The sequence below is a fragment of the Carassius gibelio genome, chromosome B11 (genome assembly GCF_023724105.1).
Source record: "Carassius gibelio isolate Cgi1373 ecotype wild population from Czech Republic chromosome B11, carGib1.2-hapl.c, whole genome shotgun sequence".
NCBI lineage: Eukaryota > Metazoa > Chordata > Actinopteri > Cypriniformes > Cyprinidae > Carassius > Carassius gibelio.
The window spans coordinates 7,418,351-7,440,766 of NC_068406.1; the positions used below are offsets into that span (position 1 = coordinate 7,418,351).

The following is a 22,416-nucleotide window of genomic DNA, read 5'->3' on the forward strand; positions in this document are numbered from 1 at the left end:
AAAAAAAAAACATAAATAAATAAAAAATAGAGAGATAGGTTCAGATGTACAGAAGTTCAAAATCGACTGTTCAGATGAGAATGACCAAAAACATGTTTCTGATTCAATACGAACACATATGGAACAAAAGCAAAATTAACCACACTGGATTCGAACCCATGACATGAAAAGTCTAGGGGCAGTGGCTTAGTCGAAAATGCCACTCATTTGAGACACACTCAACAAGCTGCAGAAGAGTGGTTAAGGTGTGAGAATGATGTCAAAAAACTTAGCTTATGGTTAACCTTATAGCTGGAGAGTTTCATTAGAACGCATTGGTTAGCATGCTAAGATAACTAGCATAAATCAACAAGCACAGGCATGGTGAACTTCCGAGAGATACTTCTCGGGAATGGTAGTGAATATCAAAATATAATTTCTTTGCGTCTTGGTCCTAGGATCATCTGATCAGATTTTGGTCAAAATTGGGCAAATTTGTGGGAGGAGTAAAAAAATGGAGGACAACATGGAGGAGTAGGGGTGAAATGATAAATTTATTCATACCGAACCGTCGAGGTAAAGTACGGACATCTCGGTTCGGTGCACAAGGCATTACATCGAATACAAGCAATTCGCCCCAATCCAGAAGGTGGCACCCACAGCAATGCAACGCTGTTTGATAACTGGCCACCAGCAGAAGAACAGTGAACGCTGTGAGTTGCGCATTTGAAAACAAAGCCCCCTAGACAGTGACCATGTACTGACTCTGAATGTGTCGCTCACAGACTGAGTATACTTTAAAGGCATGTCTACTCCACTGTTTGTGAAATGGAGCTTTGTGCTCATGTATCCTACCTCTCTTATTCGGCACAAACCCAAAGATTCCTTAAAATTGCCATATTTGAAATGTAAAATTCCTGAATGCTAAACTATTATTTATTATGTAAATTATAGGCGCTGTACTTTAGTTCCATCGGTGACACAGAGGCAGGTGGGCTGATGTTTGGTTCACTCTATTTTATTTTGATAAAGGACCAACTGTGCTGTCAAGTTCGCAATGCTGGAACTGATGTGTGTGTGTGTGTGTGTGTGTGTGCGCGCGCGAGCACTACAACTGTCTCCTTCTACCAGTAGAATCAACTTTAAACACTAATGGTCTTATTAATAATGCATCACTGTATAAAGGTCTGCTTTTATTTGTGTACACTCATTGGGCTTTTGTTAAATAAAGAAAACAAATAGGATGTAACTTTCTGCCATTTGAGTTATCTGTTTGTAACTAAATCAAATGCATTAAAAAAAAATATTACTTGTGTGTATATGTACTGCAGATTATATATATTTAGCCACAAACTTTTGAATTTCTGTACCAAACTGCTACTTTAGTAACCTACAATTGTTCAATAAGGGTTGCCAAGTAAGACATGTTCCTGGATCAACATTATTGTCCAGAAACATAGACCTAACCCTACCCCTACCCCTAAACCTAACTAACCCTAACCTATAATTTATACCAAAAATCTGAGGGAAATGATAGTTTAATAACAAGGGTGTGGAAGCACCCAGCTCTTGGTTGCATGTTGATTTTTACTGGATGTTGATCCAGGAACATTAATTTTGCACTTGGTGAAATCACATTCACCTGTAGCTAGGGTAGCTTCACTGTAGTTGAATTACTTTAAATTATAAGATAATGTTTCAAAGTAGCTTTCCAACACCATCCTAACTAGCGAGGAGTTTCTTGTTTTTGGTGCTGAGAGTGGGCTGATTTGGGCCGTGTGTGAGTTTGTGACGGGAGCGGTAGCATGTGGTGTGTAGGCGCAGTGCGATGAGCCCGCTGCCAAACATGAACTCGCCAAAACACAACCAAACTTCTCAGAGTGACGTGGTCCAACTGAAAGAACTTCAGTTTGGTTGTGTGGTTAACAACATTTGCATAACATGTTAATTAACTTCCCTTCATTATTCTTGATTAGTTCTCTGTTTATTTATCACATACAACTAATTACTCAGTCTGTCCTTGAATGTTTATCTATAATAGCAGTCAAAAGTTTGAACTCACTTGACTGGATTTTATCTCTCTTTTGACTTTGAAATCCATTTGATGTAAAGACATGCCGAAATGCTTGTAATGATAGCTTTGATTTGTTTCATATTTGGTCACTGAATAATTCCTATTATACCATTCTCATTGATCTTTGGATTATTCCATTTATTGGAGTTCCATTCCGTTCATCAAGTTGTTTTGGATAAAAGCATCTGCTAAATGACTACATGTAAATGTAACAGTACCAATCTAACCATCTGCCTGTGTGTCTGCTTTTATATTCTAGTAAATCATACCGGTTTGGATAAACACGAGGGTGCATAAACAATAACAGAATTTTTACATTTGGATGGACTATCCATTTAAGCTTCCAAATACTAGCCATTGTACATGTGCTAGGCTTTCACAAAATCTACTTGTGACATGTAGCAATATTTTGCATGTAATCAGTGGACAAGACGTGCTTACAACACAAATCTGCTGAAATCTCCTAATTGTATTTAGAGATTGAATTCAGCGTCACATGTCTATATCTGAGATCTGGTTATATAAGTCAATCAGTAGAGCTGGATGAAAAGAAAAGAATGTCCATTGTCTGAGGCTCCATTGGTGAGAAAAACATTTAAGTTGCCCACTTAATGCAATTGCATTTAATGAATTCAGTAACCATTTTTTTACATAGTTGATGAATATCTTTTGAAACAGTATTGTTGCTGTTCTTGAAAGCAATCACTTGCTGCCTCAAGTCTTGAGTAAGTAACTTGGAAGGACAGGTAAGAGGGATAGTTCAGCCAAAAAAGTAAATTCTGTAATTAATTAATCAGTAAAACCTTCATTAGAACCTTTTAGTCGCCTTTTAATGCGGCCAGTCTAAGGCACATCAATGCAATAATCATACTGTCTAATCAGCATCTTGATACACCACACCTGTGAGGTGGATGGATTATCTCGGCAAAGGAGAAGTGCTCAATAACACAGATTTAGACAGATTTGTGAATGATATTTGAAAGAAATAGGCCTTTTGTGTACATAGAAAAAAGTCTTAGGAGTTCAGCTCATGAACAATGGGGGCAAAAACAAAAAAATATAAAAACGTTTATAATTTTGTTCAGTGTAGTTGTACAGGAAACACACTCCAGTATGGTTCAGAGCAGACTAGCTCAATATACCACACTTTTAACTGAGGCTGTACAGCATGTTTTCTTGTTTCACATATATATATATATATATATATATATATATATATATATATATATATATATATATATATATATATATATATACATATATATATATATATATACATATATACATATATATATATATATATATATATACATATATATATATATATATATATATATATATATATATATACATATATATATACATATATATATATACATATATATATATATATATATATACATATATATATATATATATATATACATATATATATATATATATATATACATATATATATATATATATATATATATATATATATATATATATATAGTTTTTTTTTTTTTTTTTGATAATTTGATCTCCATTTGATGATGATGATGATGATATGATCAATAGAAAAAGTATACAAACATATTTTTTAATACAATTCTAGCCACAATTCTAGCCAATGCTAACTTAACTCCTGTGAATCAGGCATAATAGGCCAAATTGTTGCCCTAAAACTAAAAAATGCTTTTAAAATAGACTTTCAAAAATAGCCTCGATATTTACATTGGTCTCACAAAATCTGACATATGGAGAAGTCCATGTGCATGGAAAGGCACGTTTCGACAGATAATGTGGAACTTCAAATGAAGACGGACGAGTCCAGATGTTCACATGAGATGGAGAGGCGATGAGAGAAAGCAAGATGTTCTTTCCACCCTCCTGTCTTCCTAAGAAATACAGATTTGCTCATACTTCCATATGCTATGAAACCTTCAAAAGAATAGCCATGCTGGTAACATCCTATACGACGTCTAATGTGTAAATAACTTTTATAAATATAGAGGTGTAGCTTCAATTACTGTTGAACACTTTTGCATTCAGTGAGGGTGAGCGGTATACTATATATACACAGTAGATGGTATACTATAGATTCACCCTAACCCTTATAAATATATGAAGAGTGCATGATTTTCTATAGAAATGATGAATCGGGTAATAATTTGAAGCACGTTGGATCACTCACTATGTGCCAAGAATTTTCAGAGGAGCAGTTATTATGCTGCAGTTCTAAATGTGCCGACTAATCTTATCACATATGTGCTTTCTAACATTGTTTCCAAGTGAACGGCAGAGACATTTCCAGAAATGTCTTTGCATATCGAATTAACACTGGATATTGTTGGAGGAGGCGGATAAAAATAATCCTAAAATATGAAATGACCCATGAAATGGTGGAAAGGCATACTGATGCTCATGCTGGTGATCTACTGAGATTATGGTCTCTTTTATGGAGGTGTTCTTTCACTCCAGTCCATTTTCAAAACAAATTGCTGGTCTCTCTAGGGCACAAAAGTCACATACGGCCATCACAAAGGCACAGCACTAAAATTGAATAATTCTTAAATCAGGTATCGTTATTTTACTCTCTATGCAATCGAACAATGGCTGCTCCTGATTCCAAGCTTTAATTCATACTGGATGATAGAAAACTAATACCTGCCTGATGTCACAAATATATATTTGTAGTTTCTGTATGAATGCAGTGATTAAATATACTGTATCCAGATCAGAGGGAACTCTTTATTAATAATAATAATAATAATAATAATGATGATAATAATGGTTGGCTTTCATCTGACACGGTGATAAAAGTAATTCCACCTAATGTTTTCCCATTGGGAGCAGGCCAAAAACCCACTGACTACACCACACAGCACAAAGCTTTGAATAAAGCCAAGAACTGGGGAAGGGGGGAAAAAATCACTTTTCACAACAGATGGTAGAACATCCTTGAAACCGAGCGTCACAAACGCAGCCTTTAAATCAGGATCAAACAGTCCTTTGTTTGACACCACTCTCACTGCTACGAGCTGTCATTCAGCCGAGAAAAAGCTGAATAATTATTGATTTCCCCCCCTTTCTTTCTACATACTGTATTAGTTACCCAGACCTGACAACTACAACTAACCACCCACAATACCTAGAGATTGACCAGCACATATAGATCTCTGTATTGTGACAGCCATATTTGGGCACAACAAGCTTTTTACACTTTGATGCGAGTCATAATGTGTGCTTCTACTTGGTCCTCATTCATTGACACAATGGTAACTACATGTATAGGTTAACATTGTGTAAAACATTCAATGCATGGCCTCAAAACTCACAATGTACTATAAAATGTACTTCTGTAGTTTCTTATCAAAATAAAATCTATAAACACTGTAAAAAAAAATCCAATTAACAAAATTTTGGAAGCGCAAAATTATACAAATTGAACAAATTATATTGCTTATATATTATATTAAGTCTGAATGAAAGAATGCTATATCAGAGGCAGGTAATCATGATCGCTCCGTTATTCTCTCTCTCATAATACTCTAAATACACAATTTTGAATATATACAATACACTTTTAATTAAGAAACTCAATGTTACTCAATTACTAGTTTTAATGTGACGTTTTGGAATTAATAACAAAGTGTTGGGCTCGGCTGTTCAACTGTTAATCTGTGGCAGATGTAAATAGTACACACAGAAGAGGGCTTTTAAAAACACTACATTGTTCATTTTTATTATGTATTTACACACTCGTGCTGTCGAACTGTTGTATAAACACAATGTCACACTCGTAGACGTGAGGGTTCATGAATGGTGAACGGAGCTCACATCTCCAAACACATTGAAGTAAGTTAGATATTATACTGTATTTAATAACAAATTGCATATTTGAAGTCTTAACAAGTACAATCTCACCTAAACGACTCTTGAAACTACATTCTGTGGCAAAAACCGTATTATTTATAAAATCATAGTGGATTTGGGTGTCCGCCATGACACAAGCTGTGAGAAATATTGCAAGCGGAGTGAAACAAACGGTGAAACGCTTGGAGATCTGTTTGCACGCCTCTCAACCAATGAGATTCGAAGACCAGACAGAACTGTTGCATAAATACACAAACAACAAACATTGACTAATATTGTATTATTGTACTGCCAAGTAGTCATTAATATAATTATTTTCTATCGACAAACAAGTTGTCCTATATTAAAATTGATCACAAAATGCATCAAAGACATAATGGTATAAATCACAAAAATCTGGAACAGCATAAGATTCAACATTTGAAATATGTTCTTTTTGGAAAACTATATTATTATTCTTGTAGGATAGATTAACTACTATCTTTGTGGGGACATTTGGTCCCCATAACATGGAATACCAGGTATACACACACACAAGTTAGTTTTTGTGAAAAGTGTGTTCATCCCATAGGCGTAATGGTTTTAATACTGTACAAACTGTATGTTCTATCGCCCTTCACCAACCCTACCCCTAACCCTCACATGAAACTTTGTGCATTTTTACTTTCTCAAAAAAACTCATTCTGTATGATTTATAAGCGTTTTGAAAAATGGGGACATGGGTTATGTCCTCATAAGTCACCTTCTCCTTGTAATACCTGTGTCATTATACAGAGTTGTGTCCTGATATGTCACAAAAACAAGAGCACACACACACACACACACACACACACAGAGAGACATTCTTAAACCCACTAACAAAGCTAACACCACAAACAGAGTCAAAACACAACCAGTGTAACCACAGATGGGCCCACCAGCACTCCTGAAACAGAGACTAACTGACAGGACTGTGTGTCATTACACAAGCTCTTTCTGCTTAAATGCACAGCTCAGTTCACTTCCCCTCTGCCACGTGGAGTAATTATGCGTAATGACATGCTAATGGTGCGCTGGTACACCGCCGATGCCTGTGCTATCAGTAATCACTCACTGTCAGACGAGGTCAAATATTTGCAAGTAAGCAGCCCCTAAGTTAATTTCACGGCTCGAAAAAAAAAAAAAAAAACACAAAAACCTTGCAGAGACCTGTAATAAGGTGTTTGTTGCTACAAAGGTCGTGTAATGTGCAAGTGTGTGCTGAAAGGCTGAGAGGTCTATAATTTTATCAGCAATATTTCACAGTAATGAAATGTTGGCTTCTTGATGTGAACGGCATGCGGTCTCAGATGGCAAGACTGGTGATATTGTATGTAAAAATGGTCTATTTTACTATGGCTGCCACTACAGGAGTGAGGGTGCACGTGGTTTTATCACAAACTTGTGTTTGTTATGTACTGGCCTGATGCAATGAGTGCTTCTGAGCACAGACCACAGAAATCACTGGATTTAACAAAGGTTTGTGGCAAGATATTCAGAGGACACATTCAGGCACAAAGCTGTCACTGGGGTGGTGCCCTATGGTACTGTACCAAAACTAAAAGGTACATCTTTATAGTAATATGCAATATTAGTACATTATGAAAGGCTACGGTCACAGTTTTGGTACCTTTTTCTTCTGAGAGTGCTTATGGAACTAGATATTCAATACTCTTTTCTACGATAAAGTTGATAATTATTAATAAAATAACAAACAAATAAATGCATACCCCTTTTACTATGGAACAAACCCTGTTATATTAAAGTACCCTAAACACACACGTATTACTTTAATTCTGTTCACATCATCAACACACAACTTCCAAAGTTTTCTCAGTATTTCCTGGACAACTGCTTGTGGTGACTGATTTGTGTGTGTGTGTGTGTGTGTGTGTGTGTGTGGGCATGTTTTTGTGACATATCAGGAAACAACTCTGTATAATGACATGGGTATGACACAGGTATTACAAGGAGAGGGTGACTTATGACCCATTTCCCCATTTTTCAAAACACTTATAAATCATACAGAATGAGTTTTTTTGAGAAAGTAAAAATGCACAAAGTTTCCTGTGAGGGTTAGGGGTAGGGGTAGGGTTGGTGAAGGGCGATAGAATATACAGTTTCTACAATATAAAAACCATTACGCCTGTGGGATGTCCCCACTTTTCACAAAAACAAACGTGTGTGTGTGTGTGTGTGCGTGCATGCATGCGTGTGATCATTGTTGTTTTTCAATGTCAGTCTATTATTGTAATCTTCCATTTCAGATGTAGATATACACTCTCCTGAAAGCCAACACAGCCTCTTCCTCTCAGAGTGGGCAGAGCTTGACCAGAATAAGCTGTGAAACACAAAAGACTTGCCAACAGCCAAAAGTGTCTTCTCTGTATTACACGATATCTACAATCAACGCGATCAAAAGGTTAAGAAGCAGAAAACCTCACAATTACAAAAAAACGACAGACGGATGAAGCGTGCGTCGCATGAGGTCAGCATTGTAATTGCACATACACTTGGGTTGTAGATGTTGGAAGAGTGATCTTATTAGGATGAGATTTTTCTTACTGTTGCATTGTGGGTAAGACCACAGACACGCTGGACATCTGGACAGAACAGACAGTGGAGACCTTTCAATTACCAAACAGAGCCTCAACTCTAAAAAGCAGGCCAGCACTAGAATCACGGGAGAATTGTAGTTTTTCTGTTCTCTCCAAGGTCCAACAGAGCAGTAAACAAAGACAAACATGGCCAGAGAGGAAGGCGGGCAAGCAAACACAAACGCACACACACACACACACACACACACACATTTTATAGTGAGTGTAGACTGCTGGCTGTCTCCCAGACACAATGTCCTTTGGTAAAATCTAAACAAGCAGGGGGAAAAAGCTAATGTTGTTTTGTTCTCCTTTATTTCTCCTCTATAAAAGCTACAACTGTCTTTCAAATATCCTTCAATTCAACTCGATGGCAATTAAAAAATACATGGATATTATTGATATGAAAAAGAAAAAGGCCTCAGAAGATTTGTAAAGAAAACCTAAAATATAAATAAACCAAATAGCAGTTCATTTAAATTTTTTTTTTTTTTTGGACTTTAAAAAAAAAAAAATGGGGGGGAAGGGGTCATTTTTTCTTCATTTAAGCAAACAGTCAAAGTCTGAATCTTGTGAAACAAAAGCCTCCATGTATACATACATATATATATATATATATATATATATATAAATATAATGTTTTACTTGATGAAAGCAGGAATTGAGACTATAGTCTCTGGCCCTAATAGGAGATAAGACAACATACCAAATAACATTTACTGAGAGAGAATACATGAAAGACAAGGAAATACAGCACAGAGAATTATTTAGCGAGGAAACTTTCATACACACACAAACACACATGCAGGAACACAGGCATGTATATAGAAAAATCTTCAAAGAAGCTCAAAAAGAAAACCACTATGAATACAAACTTTTAATTGGATATGTGCTGCTGCTTCTTAAAATATTCAGACTTAAGACGGAAAAAGAATGTAAATCAGAGAAATTATTCCGTTTTTTTCTGCCTTTGTGCACACACTCAGATTCAAAGAGACTGATTTCTGAGAAAGCCTTTGTTTTCACAGGCACTATTTGAGACATCATTGAAGCTTCGAGATCCTTTTGAAACTGTATGATCCATTAATTGAAGCAAAACAATTAATAAATAAATAAATAAATATATTCATACTATAGTATATTTCATGATGTATCCGCAAAAGCCATAAAGAAAAAGAAGGTATTAAATATAATGTAAAGTAATATTTTGATAATGTTCTGTTAGGTTGTGTTATGTTGAGTTACGTTGCGCTGTGTCACGTTATGTCACGTTCTAATATTATGTTATGTGTTTTTTTTACTCTTTTATAGTCACTAAGACTGCATTTATTTGATCTGCACTTTTGATCAGCTTTTGAATTCTTGTTGGAAAAAAAAACCTGGACCCAATTTTTTCATGTTATGTTGATATTATATTATATTATATTATATTATATTATATTATATTATATTATATTATATTATATTATATTATATTATATAAGATTTCTTTATTACTTTTTGTCCAAAATACAAAAATACAAATTGGATCACTTGTCCTGGGAAGCTGCGTCGTTTGAGACACCCTCCGTGTATGTGAAACAAAATGTAAAACTAATATGGGAAGTTTAATTCTCAGGGTTAGTGATCTAAGCAAACTAACTGTAAGTACTACATGAGTAATCCTTGGCTTACTGAACGTGATCTCCCTTAAAAAGACGGATATGTTTAACATAATACACTTGGAATGAAATCAAACACGAGGACAAGCAACCTTGGCACTGCGGTCCGAGACTGATCTGCTTGGAAGATCTCCATCTTACTTCGCTTTCTCCATCTCCAGCAGTGATGGCCTTGACCGGGCCTGCCCTTCCCCTCCGACAGGATACTTTGAGTGGGTCGTGCTGAGGCCCGGCGGGGTTTGCTAGCAGCACTGCCCTCCCACTTGCTGTGGATTCTTCCTTGGACATAAACACTAAAGATGAAAAGGTTGATTTCTCGGCTCTGAATACTCAATGACCTGGTTTCCCTCCCTGCTTGCCGGAGCAGAAACACAAGCGATCCATGCAGCAGACGAGCATCTGGTCGAAGCAAACCGAGAGAGAGGAGCGGATCTAGCCCGAGGGTCTGTCTTATACCGGCCCATCATCAGAGCGGACGGCTGGAGAGTTTGATCATGGGCCCGTATGGCATGCGGAGCTTCAACACAAACACATAGATTCAAAAGAAAATGAAACGGACAGTTATTCAGAGCAGAGGCCGAGCGATCCATCACAGATGATTGGAGCGGTACAACACATGTAGGTGGAATTCATACACACAGGAGTTAGTTTAACATGGTCTCACACACACTTTATTCAGCAGCAGATCGGATCTCAGAGGAAGGATTTACGGTCGAAATAACTGAATGCCGAAAGATGTAGAAAACACGCGAAATAACACTCAGAATGTGCCATGAGGGAAGTGTGCTTTTCAAACGGAGCTGAAAGAAAACGTCCTGGCTGGCAGGAAGCGAAACAGATGGAACATGCCTCCACAGAAGAAGAAGGTGAGAAAAGAAATCAAACCTTCGCCGCATGTCATGACTGGGCGTCAACGCCGTGTGCCGTCGAGAGCGGGGAACGGCTACGTCATCGCTCATCTCCGATGCCTGTTTGCACATTTAGAGTTGATCTCTCGTAAACACACAGGAAACAAAAGCACGTCATTGAAAACCGAACGGGCTTCAGTACCCCACGGGCTACATCTACAGCCCGAGGAGCATTGCAACAAAGCCTTAATCCCTCAGCATGACTGCAGATCTCACGATAATGCCTCGTATTGTTCTAGCATCGCTTTCAAATCTTCTATTTATTTTATTCATTATCACTTTCATTTACTACCTTGGGAAAATGGCGAGAGTATTGCTAATTATGAATTTTAATAGGATTAGCGGATCTGTTGCCATCTTCTCTTCAGAGCATTGTGGTAGCCTAATTCATTCAGCACAGAGACGATTAATCAAGTGATGTGACTTGTGAGTGTTCTGCTTCATAAAGTTTCTCAGAATTCATAGCCGGTTCATTTTATTCCAATAATGTGGTTTGCAAACCTGCGGTGGAATGTATAATACGAAACGCCATTAGATGCGAGCTCGACCTTCACATCTGCCAGTGAACAAACTCTTGTTCAGAATAATTAATATTTTACAGCAGCGCTCAGAAGATGGGCCGCTTTATCAGCTCTGATAGCATCGTTCAACATACAGATGCTCTTTGTAAGAGATGCAGCTATTTATCTAATGGATCGGTATGTGTTCCAGGAAAATGAAACCGATATAGCCAAGAGGGTCTACAAAGTCACAGCGAAGACGTACTTGAACAGACAGCACTCTGCACAACTCTGAACAATGCTCATTTATGGAAATACATGATTTACAACCCTTACCCAATGTTTTATTCACAAGAGTAACTTGGATCTAAACACATTATTGTTTGGTGTTAAAAAAAAAATATATATATATATATATATATATATATATATATATATATATATAGAAAAAATGAAAAACAATCAAGCATTTAAAAATTTACAAACTACATGTATTTCTGAGGTTTCTTAATAATAATATATATTCCACTTATTTTGTAACCAAACATTTTCTAGTAGCAGTAATACTACTACTACTACTAATTATTATTATTATTATTATTATTATTATTATTATTATTATTCCTAATAAAAACTGGTTTTGAAATAGATTATTTCCTTGTTTAATTGTGATTAAAAAAAACTAAAATTATTCAATTTAGTTTGAAAATATATTTAGATAAATATTTAATAATAATGTTTATTTTTTATAACGTTTTATAATAAAACTTATCCAAATACTACTACTAATAATAATAATAATAACAACAATAACTTTTTTTTTTGCTTGATTAATTGTTTATGAAAAAATAATTATAAGGAACATACATATAAAAAAATATTGATAATGTTTATTAATAATAATAATAACAATTACAATAATAATTCTGTGAACCCCATTCTGTCCTACAGTACACCACCACCATAAAGCCACACACTCATATAGCCTAGCGCTGACAGTGGATTTCAGCTGAGGAGGCACATTTGTCATTATCATACTAATCCACTTTACGTTGATGTTTATGTTCACATGTTCAGCAAATATTTACATAAAGCAACATTATTTGGCAGGTGAGGAGATTGAGCATGCTGGATAATGAGGGATAGAGCACTCTTTTTCACTGAGACATCAGCTGGGACAAATACACAAGGCAATATTAGCATAATACATACATAATGACTGAAAAATGCAGGGAACGACTAAAAAAAGCGATAAATGCTCTATAAGATCAACAAAACCGCAATCAGCGAATTACCTAGAGAGTGGTCTTTACCTTTGATTAAAAGTGAAATCCACCAGTGTGTCAGCAAGCCCATTAAGACCGGCTTGCCTGGCTTATAGTTCATTAAGCAATTGATTTGATGACTGTTACCCTTTAATACTTTATTCGTTTTAGAGTTAGAGGCGCTTTCACAGTCATTTTATGTTTGAGATGAAATAGTGAAGCTAATCCCCTTTGTTGGAATTATTGTTCAGCATCAAATAATAACAGATATCAAATCAATACTTAAACTAGGCCATTCAGAAGTCTGGAACCAGACTGGAGTAAAGATGTTGAAAATTCTGCTTCGCCAGCACAGGAATATAAAATATATTACAATAGAAATAGGCAGTGGTGGGGGTAACTACTGTAGTTACATGTAATTGTGTTGCGCAACATAATTACAAAATAAATTTAACTGTAATCCATTACAGTTACTGAGAAAACTAAAAGTGTAATTAAAACACACACACACAAAAAAGGGCATTACATCGGAATATTCTAAATTCTAAATTGCACTGACTGCTCTTAAATATGAGACACCAGTGTTTCAGGAGTGTGTTCTATCGTCCAGCTCTAGATTAGAGCGGTTCTAGACTATCTTGTGAACTCAAGATGCTATTTAAACCTTGACAACAAACAAAACAAATAAAATCCATGATGCCATGATGTCAGCAGACGCCGGGGTCTTCAGACAGTCACAACTCACACAATCCATGCAGGTATTTGTGGAAGCTGTGCAGTCAAGTTTGATTCCATTGTCAATAACTGTCTATTCATCTTGTTAATTTACCCAGAGGCTCATTAGGAGGTTCCAGCATCTGCCAAGAGCTTAAATAAACACTATTAAGGAGCTAATGGAACATTTCACAGGCCTGTCCCTCTTCTTCAAGGCAACAAAAACCACACTGGATCATTTAGCTGCGCTGGTCAAGTGCTTAATGCTGGCGCCTTTTGCTCACCGCATTAAATTTGCATTAAAGTGATAGGTAACTTCAAACAACCAAACAAACAAACACTGGTGCTGATAGTCTTGTAGACAGCATGCCGAAATACAGCGCTGTTCATTGCACACAAACTGAAAATATTTCTAGAGTTACTTGTTTTAATTCTGATGTTTATGACATTAAAAATTCAGTATCTCAAAAAATGTGAATACTGATTACACTGCAGTTGGCCTCACACAACAATTAAGTCTTATTTTGTCCAAGAACCGCTCACTTAGACAGAAGGATGCCGTCTGATTGACATGTAAAACGACCAGTAGTTCAATCATGGTTTAATTTGTTTTAATCAACTTTACGAGCAGATAAATCTGATTCTGTGTAGGTTTGGTCAGTGATATGCCAGATGTAAGAACAATCCCCGCCCCCTTTTCAAACTCTACTCATGATGAAACAATACAGAAAGCTTGCGGAAAAAATACGTGTGTATAGAGGAACAGAGCCCTGTCATGTGGCGATGTGTTGAGATGTGGACTAACTTAAATCACACCAGCTAAAGCCGCTGGGATTCAGCAGCGTTGCCCCAGGGACCCGCTCCCCACATAAAGCCCGCTCGCCCCCTCACTGTGTTTCAGGTGTGATACTGATGTTCAAGAGCTGCAGGGGAGCTTTAAGATCTTTGCCAAGCGCTGTCTACCTCTCCAAACTCTTCTGAACTGATACATGTAGAAAGTGAACAGCTTTGATACGAGACAAACCCTGCTAGGCCACTGAAAGATCCAGAGAGCTCAGGAAACAGCTCAGACACACCGAGACACTTCCTCAACACATTCAGCTTTACAGCATTTACACTGCACGTCTTCATTCCCAATCCCAGATTGTTGACTATAACCCATATCTGAATTTACACCATACACTTGGCAAAACAACCCAAGGGTCGCCAGGTCTTCTAAACAAAACCAGCCCAATTGCTAATGAAAACTAGCATAGGAAAACAAATTTTTTCCTTAAAATAAACATAAAAATTAAAATGAACTTACTAACTAAATAAATCAATCTCAGCTTGTTTCTATGTTAGATTGATAAATGAGGCCCAGTGTGTGTCACTTACTATCTGTAACAGTTCTGAACTCTCTCTGTTGTTTTCCACTCTGTGTCATCATCTGGTCTAAGTCAAGTCTTTCTGTGCCCTAGTTCAGTTCATTGATTCATAAGCACTCATTAGTTAATTCCCATCACCTGTGTGTCATCACCTGTCTGCTTATTTAAACTCACTCCTTAGTTCTAGGAGTTTTCTTCTTCGTCCGGTTTTACGTTCGTATAGGTGTGTGTCTATCCATCATCTCTGTGGATTATCTTGCCTTGGATGTTATTAAAAAAATGCTTTTATAAGCTTCACATTTGTGTTTTTTTAAATCCTTCAAAAACTGGCCCCATTGGCTCCCATTGTAACTGCCTCACCATAACACATTCATACATCAATCATTTTAAGAAAATTAGGGATGTGCAAAAATGACTTCCATTTACATATATTTACATGCATAATTCTTGTGGTAAATCAGCATTACGCCACATATTCGGTTGACTAAGATAGTATATAGTACCTGGAATATACTTTAAGTCACAACTGAAATGTTTGAATGTCACCGCATTAAATATAGAATATGAAACCACAGAGTCTTATTGAAGCGTAACACTAGATTGGAGTCTATGGGAATATTGCTGATAAAGAAACGGATGATAACACTAATACACTGACAAACATGACTCTATAGGCCTCTTATACAGTACATGACTCTCCTATACACAGCACTTCTGCTGTTGCTACTTCCTGACAGTATTGTAATGTTTCACGCCACTCGGACTGTGCGAGTAACAATTAAATAATGCTAATGCATGGCTTATGCCTTCCAAACACTGCTGCCTCGCGCAGGGTTTTAGGATTGTTCTGCAGTGGCCTATAATGCTGTGAAAAATGGCTTTCCATCACAAGCTAATCTAAACATAGAGGCTTACATAAGACAGAGCAGCACTTGAAGATCTTTTGCCGCAAAGCCAAGGACTTATTGCTATTCGAATGAGGACATTATTCAAACAAATCAGCAGTGGAAATCATGCAAATGTATGCGTGTTTGCATTTGCACGTTGAGCGCTAAGATTAATAGACAAAGAAGTATCTGCTTTCTTTTTGAAGCAAAGCGTAAAAAGAAGAGAATGTATTATGGAGCATCTGATGATGATTCACGGCATTTGGCTTTTTGTGGCGCATGCAGCCGAGTCAGTTTGTGAAAGGAGCACAGTTTGTGCCTGCTACATTTAAAGAAGGGCACAAAACAAAGCAAATGTCGGCAAACTGGATATCTAGATCTTTAACTTAGGCTGTCAAATGACTGGAAAATGTTTAATTAAATCAATAACATAATATGCCATTTAATCATTGCAATTAGTTCCATTTATAAATATTTGCTGGGGAAGGGGGGGGGGTATATGTAGGTGCTAACCATTTACCAGGGGCATGATTAATTGCTTTTAATGCTTTTATATCGCTATCATTACATCTGAAACAACAAACACATATTTTTATAGGATTATGTGCATTTATCAGCCATAACTACTTCTAAAAATAAATCCGTCCCTAACGCGAAGGTCAGGCCAAACTTAACAGAGAGCAAACTGTTGCTGGGCAACAGCAGGGAGCGACAGCGCTGCTCTTCAGAGTTCCACAGAAAACACAGACAGACTGAAAATCATACCTGCTCTCGCTTCACCTCAGTGTAATACCCCAGTCGCTACGGTAAACCTGAAAAGGATACGGCCAGGCACGACCGGCTTCCGGTTGACTAGTGCGAATGACAACTCCGTCTTCACAAACACAGCCGAGGACTTCACCATGTGCTGCCCGAAGCGAAACGTGGCCATGGTGGACATCAATTCCTGTGAGAGACAGAGACACAGCTTTAACCGGCAATGACAAATAAGAGTGTCCACAATAGACAAGGAAAATACTTATTAATATTTACTTATGCATATACATATGTACTTAGTTATATGTATTTAAAACCTCAAAATGTTGTTTCAAATTATCTAATATATTAAGAGATTTAAATATTTTATTATTATTATCATATAAGGTTTTATATGATAATGATATACATTATAAATGTATATTTAAGATGTCTTAACAAATACTATAATCAAAAACACCATAATGTTTTTGAACAACATTTTACAAAATTTAAAGCCTGAAAATGTTAATGTGTTAAATGTTAAGTATGCAATATTTTAAGAAACCTAAATATATTAGTAGTTGTATGTTATAATCAATTTAATCACATTCAGTTAACAAAAAAATTGAGAATAGAGAACTTTAAATAAGAATATTATAATATATATATATATATATATATATATATATATATATATATATATATATATATATATATATATATATATATATATTAGGTGACTATATTCTACAATACATATAAATAAATAAATAAATAAATATTTAGAATTGTATTTCACCCCCAGTAAATTACACAAACAATCCTAAAATAAATACAGTTGCAAACGAAGGTTTGGGAACCCTTTGCAGAATTTGTGATAACATGAATAATTTGAACAAAAGAACAGCAATTATACTAAATGCATGTTTTTTTTTTTTTTATTGTTTTTTTTTATTTAGTACTGTTCTGAGTAAGATATTTTACATAAAAGATGATTACAATTAGTCCACTAGACAAAACAAATAGCTGAAATTATTAGACTAACTCCATTCATAAGTTTGGGAACCCTTGGTTCTTAATACTGTGTTCTGTCACCTGATGATCCACGACTGTCTTTCTGTTTAGTGATGGAAAATTTCAATAAATTAAAATAATGTTTAAGTTATGACTTCAGCATTTGGGTGTATTTTACTAAGATTTAAACTCATTGTGTATGTATTTTTTTATGTAATTAATTTTTGACCGATTCAGACAAATAAATGAACATTATGTTAATGACCCAACAGTTGATGGTACCTTAGCAAACTTATACGATCACACATCCTGCTAAGGGAAGTTTTTCTCTATGCTTTTAATTGTCTGAGACAGCATTTATCCATTCTATAATATTTCTTCTCTCCTTTCAGCGCAGATGAAAGCATCTCATATAGCAAACCTGAAGTAAACAAATTGATGGCGAGCTATTTTAAAATGGTCTCGATGGGAGATGTCAATGATAAAACGAATATCTGAAACAGCAAGAGTTCAAACAAAGAACAATCCATAAAGCAAAAAAAAAAAAAAAAACAGGGATCTTGTCACACTGGGAGAGCTTTTCAATGCCCACCATTACAAACAAGCATCGACCAAGATCAGCGTCCTCTTGCTAAATTTAAACATCTCCTCCAGGGAATTTCAGTCCACATTGATCAGCTAAAAATATATTAATGCAGTCGCATTACCCATCCCAAGTGGAATAAAAGTAACAGTTTGCCCTAACAAAATGACAAATCTGTCATCATTTGCTCACCCTTGTGCACTTCCAAATTTATTTGATTTTCTTTCTTCCACAGATAATGACAGAACTGTCATTTTTAGCTGAACTATGAACATGATGAGTACATGATTTGTCCTATTTACCAAGCGAAACAAACGTCAAGCAATCAGTTCTGCATTCAACATGATAAAGAAAAAAAATAAATAAATAAACCAGCCATGAATGTTCCTTAGAAACGTAATTATATGTAATAACCAAAGGGAGTTGGGTTTTTATATGTGCATGAATTATCATAATGGGGTAATATTAAGTCTATGCAGACCAGGAGGAGGAAGAAGAGCAGGACAAGGGTGAAGATAATGAGGAAGATTCACAGCTCACAGATACACACACAGGCATAGGTGCACTCAAAATGATGCCACACACACACACACACATTCGCACATGCATGCATGAAGAATTATTCATACACAGAAAAACTAATTTTCATTCCCTCAAAACACACACACACACACAGAAACACATATAATTTGGAAAAACATGGCGAAAAGGACCCATACTGTGCATTGGATTGGACGGTGTCCCAGAGGACAAATTCCAAAAAAAGAATGAAAATGAAAAAAAAAACAAAAAACAAGCAAGCGGAAAATGTGTGCACACCAGCTGTCTCGGGCATTAGCCTCCTAAACAGATTCCAACAATTCCGCAATTAAGAATCACAATGCTGCAATTAGCATGCCACAGTTTGCAATGACCTAATTAATGTGCATCTCCCGCGTGCTTAACGACACGCGTTTGGCATTCGTCAGGTACGGTAACACACGTGCGCGTGGATTTTTAAGGGTGTTGGTGCATTTCGGCACTCAGCTGAGATTTAATATCAACATTTTCATCAAATGTGCTTGTGCCTCGGCTCGCAGCAGTGACGGTCACGCATGATTCGCCGGGCTTGTGCTCGGCCTGCATTCATGCGGTGTTATTGCGTTGGTTACGTGTTTAATCCTTATCTGTAACCTTGACTGCACAGATTGCTGCTCCAGCGTGTAATCGGTAAAATCCAGAAGCCTGCTCACTGCTACTGATACATCATTTACCAGCAGATACAATAATCCCTAAACTAATTCAAACACACACACATACACACACTCCAAGGTTCATCCAATGAAACTCTGCTGGAATACTTATTTTGAAATATATGGACATGGTAAACACTTATGAGAACAAATGGTTATGGTATTTGAAGTCATTTTGTTTTCCTCATCTATTGAATTTTTCATTATTCTCATTAAGGCTGCGCAATTAATCAAACTTAAATCCATTAGATCATAATTACTCTAATTTTGGCTTTTTAAATAATTAGTAGGGTTATACAATATAGAGATACATATGGGCCAATGAAGAATGCAGAATGGGCTGTGCAGGAAAAGAAGAAAAAAAATGAATGCAGCATAGTTTGGATTCAGGAGGGCAGATGTCACAAACTCAAGCAGCCAAGCGGTTATAGCACAAGCAATGTTCTGCAAAACCAAGATACCCTATATCTGCTATATACAAATAGAAACAGCATGAGAATTTATATGACCAAAACAGGACAGATAATATTGATATCACTCTAATTGAATCTCACTAAACAAGCATACACTGTTAGTTTTACATGCAAACTGTAAAAAAAATAAAAATAATAATAATAAAAAAAATATCTTCAGATAAATTATAATTTTGTAAATAGTTACATCTATTAACTTTTTATACATAACCTTTATAGTTCCCTGTAAAAAAAAAAAAAAAAAAAAAAAAAAATTACATCTTAAAAGAATGCTAAACCATACAAGTATAATAATAAAATGTACTCAATATATATGTTGAGAACATTTTGTCAATGTCAGGGCATCTTAACTTTTGTTATTTACAGAGAAGTGAAGTCTTTTTTCCCTTAAGTACAATGCTAAGAAAAAATAAAGACAAGAAGTTGTTTTTGCTTTATGATTATAAAAAAAATAAAATAAAAAAAAATAATCTTAAAGGAATAGTTCAGTCAAAAATGAAAAATGTGTCATTAATGACTCATCCTCATGTCGTTCCAAAATGGTAAGTTCTTTAAACGATGAACTGTTACGATGATTGTTACCGTCTATACAGGGTCAGAAAGCTCTCGGATTTAATTTTTTGGGTGAACTATCCCTTCAAAATTGTTTTGTGAATCCAGGCCTTTAGAGACTATTTAATCTAACACTTTATAAGCAATAAACAACAAATAAAACTAATAATGAGTTTGATCAGACAAATAAAACAACTAAAAAATAATAATTGGGCTAAAGGGTAGAAAGAAGAAATAATCAATAAAAGCAATCAGTAAGCAATCAAACAATATTTACCAATGCAAAAAGCAGTCATGATGCTTGCACCTGCAGCACAGCACAGGAATGGTCCAGAAACATCTTACTCCGTTTAAATAGAGTGCTCCTCTGTTGTCTTAAATCAATCGCCACTGTATATATTATAAATCACAGTCATACTGCAAACAAAGCTTAACTGACAAGAATTATTTTTGTCTATTTAAAATGCTTTTGTTTAACCGTGTTCAGATATCAGCACACACAAAATCAGACTAAAAGTGCATTTTTTTTGCCTGTAAATATCAGTCCATCCTAAAGCTTTTTATATGCCAGAGCTTTGCTTGCAGCCCCAACATGTCATGACCCCTTAAAACAAAAGGTTGACTGCATCTCAACAGCTCCGTGTTTTACACAGTGGCCTGTAAAGACATATCGACCACTTCCCCCTTGTGGAATCAGGCTCAGGTGTTCATAACTGCAAAGCCACTGAAATCCCTGTGACAGCATGAAACACTAACAGGAAACATTATATCCCCTATCATAACACAACACACAAACTCAAGGTCTTCAATGCACACGTTTCACTCAGCTCTGGCCTGATAATCACAAAACGAATGCAAATGCAGTTCAAGCACTGGACATTTTCTCTAAAGCTACTTCTTATTTGTATACAAATGTATACGTTTACAGGACTGCAATTAAAAATTTAATTCTTTAGGGAAGGGTACGGCAATAAAAAAAATTAATAATAATATATATATATATATATATATATATATATATATATATATATATATATATATATATATATATATTTTACTATATACATGAAATTCAAAAGAGCCAAATGAGATACATTTAGTGCAATAACATTAAACATATAACAGAGACCTGACCTCATCTCTAATTCGAACACGAAAGCAGTGATATGATGCCCAGGGCTGAACTGTACCCTCTTTTTACCAAACTATATATATATATTTTAAAAAAAGAAACTATATGATTCTAGCCACCAAGCTGAGCCCTAAATTAAATCATCTCTGTTGAATACTTGTCTTTAGCTAGTCCATTGGAGATGAAAAGAATGTCTCATCGAGAACAAGCACTCAAAAGCTTTTTACATTTTTTATGGCATTTTTGAATTCATATCCTTAGGTGATGCCAGTGATACAACAGACTAATTTCGTACGGTTCAGTGTACAAACATCAATCTCTTATCTTTATCAGTAAGGGTACTGAGCACATAGAAGCATGACTATTACAGCAGCTCTTCCCTTCTGTGTATTATTATCTCACTGGATAGGTCTCAAAATCTAGTGTGCAATTTAAATATGTATGTCTTTAATGGCCCAGTAGGAAAATGTGGTCACATTTAACACTGGCAAACAAACAAGTTTATTAACATCTTATTACAATGTAATGACATTGTAATAACAAAGCTGGTCGCACAGCAAGACTATGGCATTGATGAATGAACTTCTAGTGGACCGCTGATGGAGTGTGGCATTGCATAAAATGAGTCATGGTGAATAACCAATGATTTACCACACAGAAAGCACCTCAAGGTGAAGAAAACATACACATTTGATTTCATTTTCCATCCAAACATGGCCTTTGGCACACTGCGCTTCATCTACCTGAGAAGAGAGGACAGACAGCTCCCAAACACACCCAGAGAGCAACGGGCTTCAGCTGTCAGTTTAGCTTACCGATAACTAGAGTTTATTCAGGTAGCAGATGCATCCAGACAGAGGGCTA

General features: G+C 35.8%; 1 protein-coding gene across 2 annotated transcripts in view; it reads right to left on the reverse strand.

Moving 5' to 3' along the window:
- fhit (fragile histidine triad diadenosine triphosphatase) overlaps positions 1-22,416 on the reverse strand; it is a 281,381-nt gene that overhangs the window by 162,042 nt on the left and 96,923 nt on the right. For both annotated transcript variants that reach the window (XM_052569249.1, XM_052569250.1), the window contains one exon: positions 16,654-16,774. In XM_052569249.1, the coding sequence (XP_052425209.1) occupies positions 16,654-16,768 (115 nt within the window). In that variant the 5' untranslated portion in view covers positions 16,769-16,774. The remainder of the gene's footprint in view (positions 1-16,653; positions 16,775-22,416) is intronic.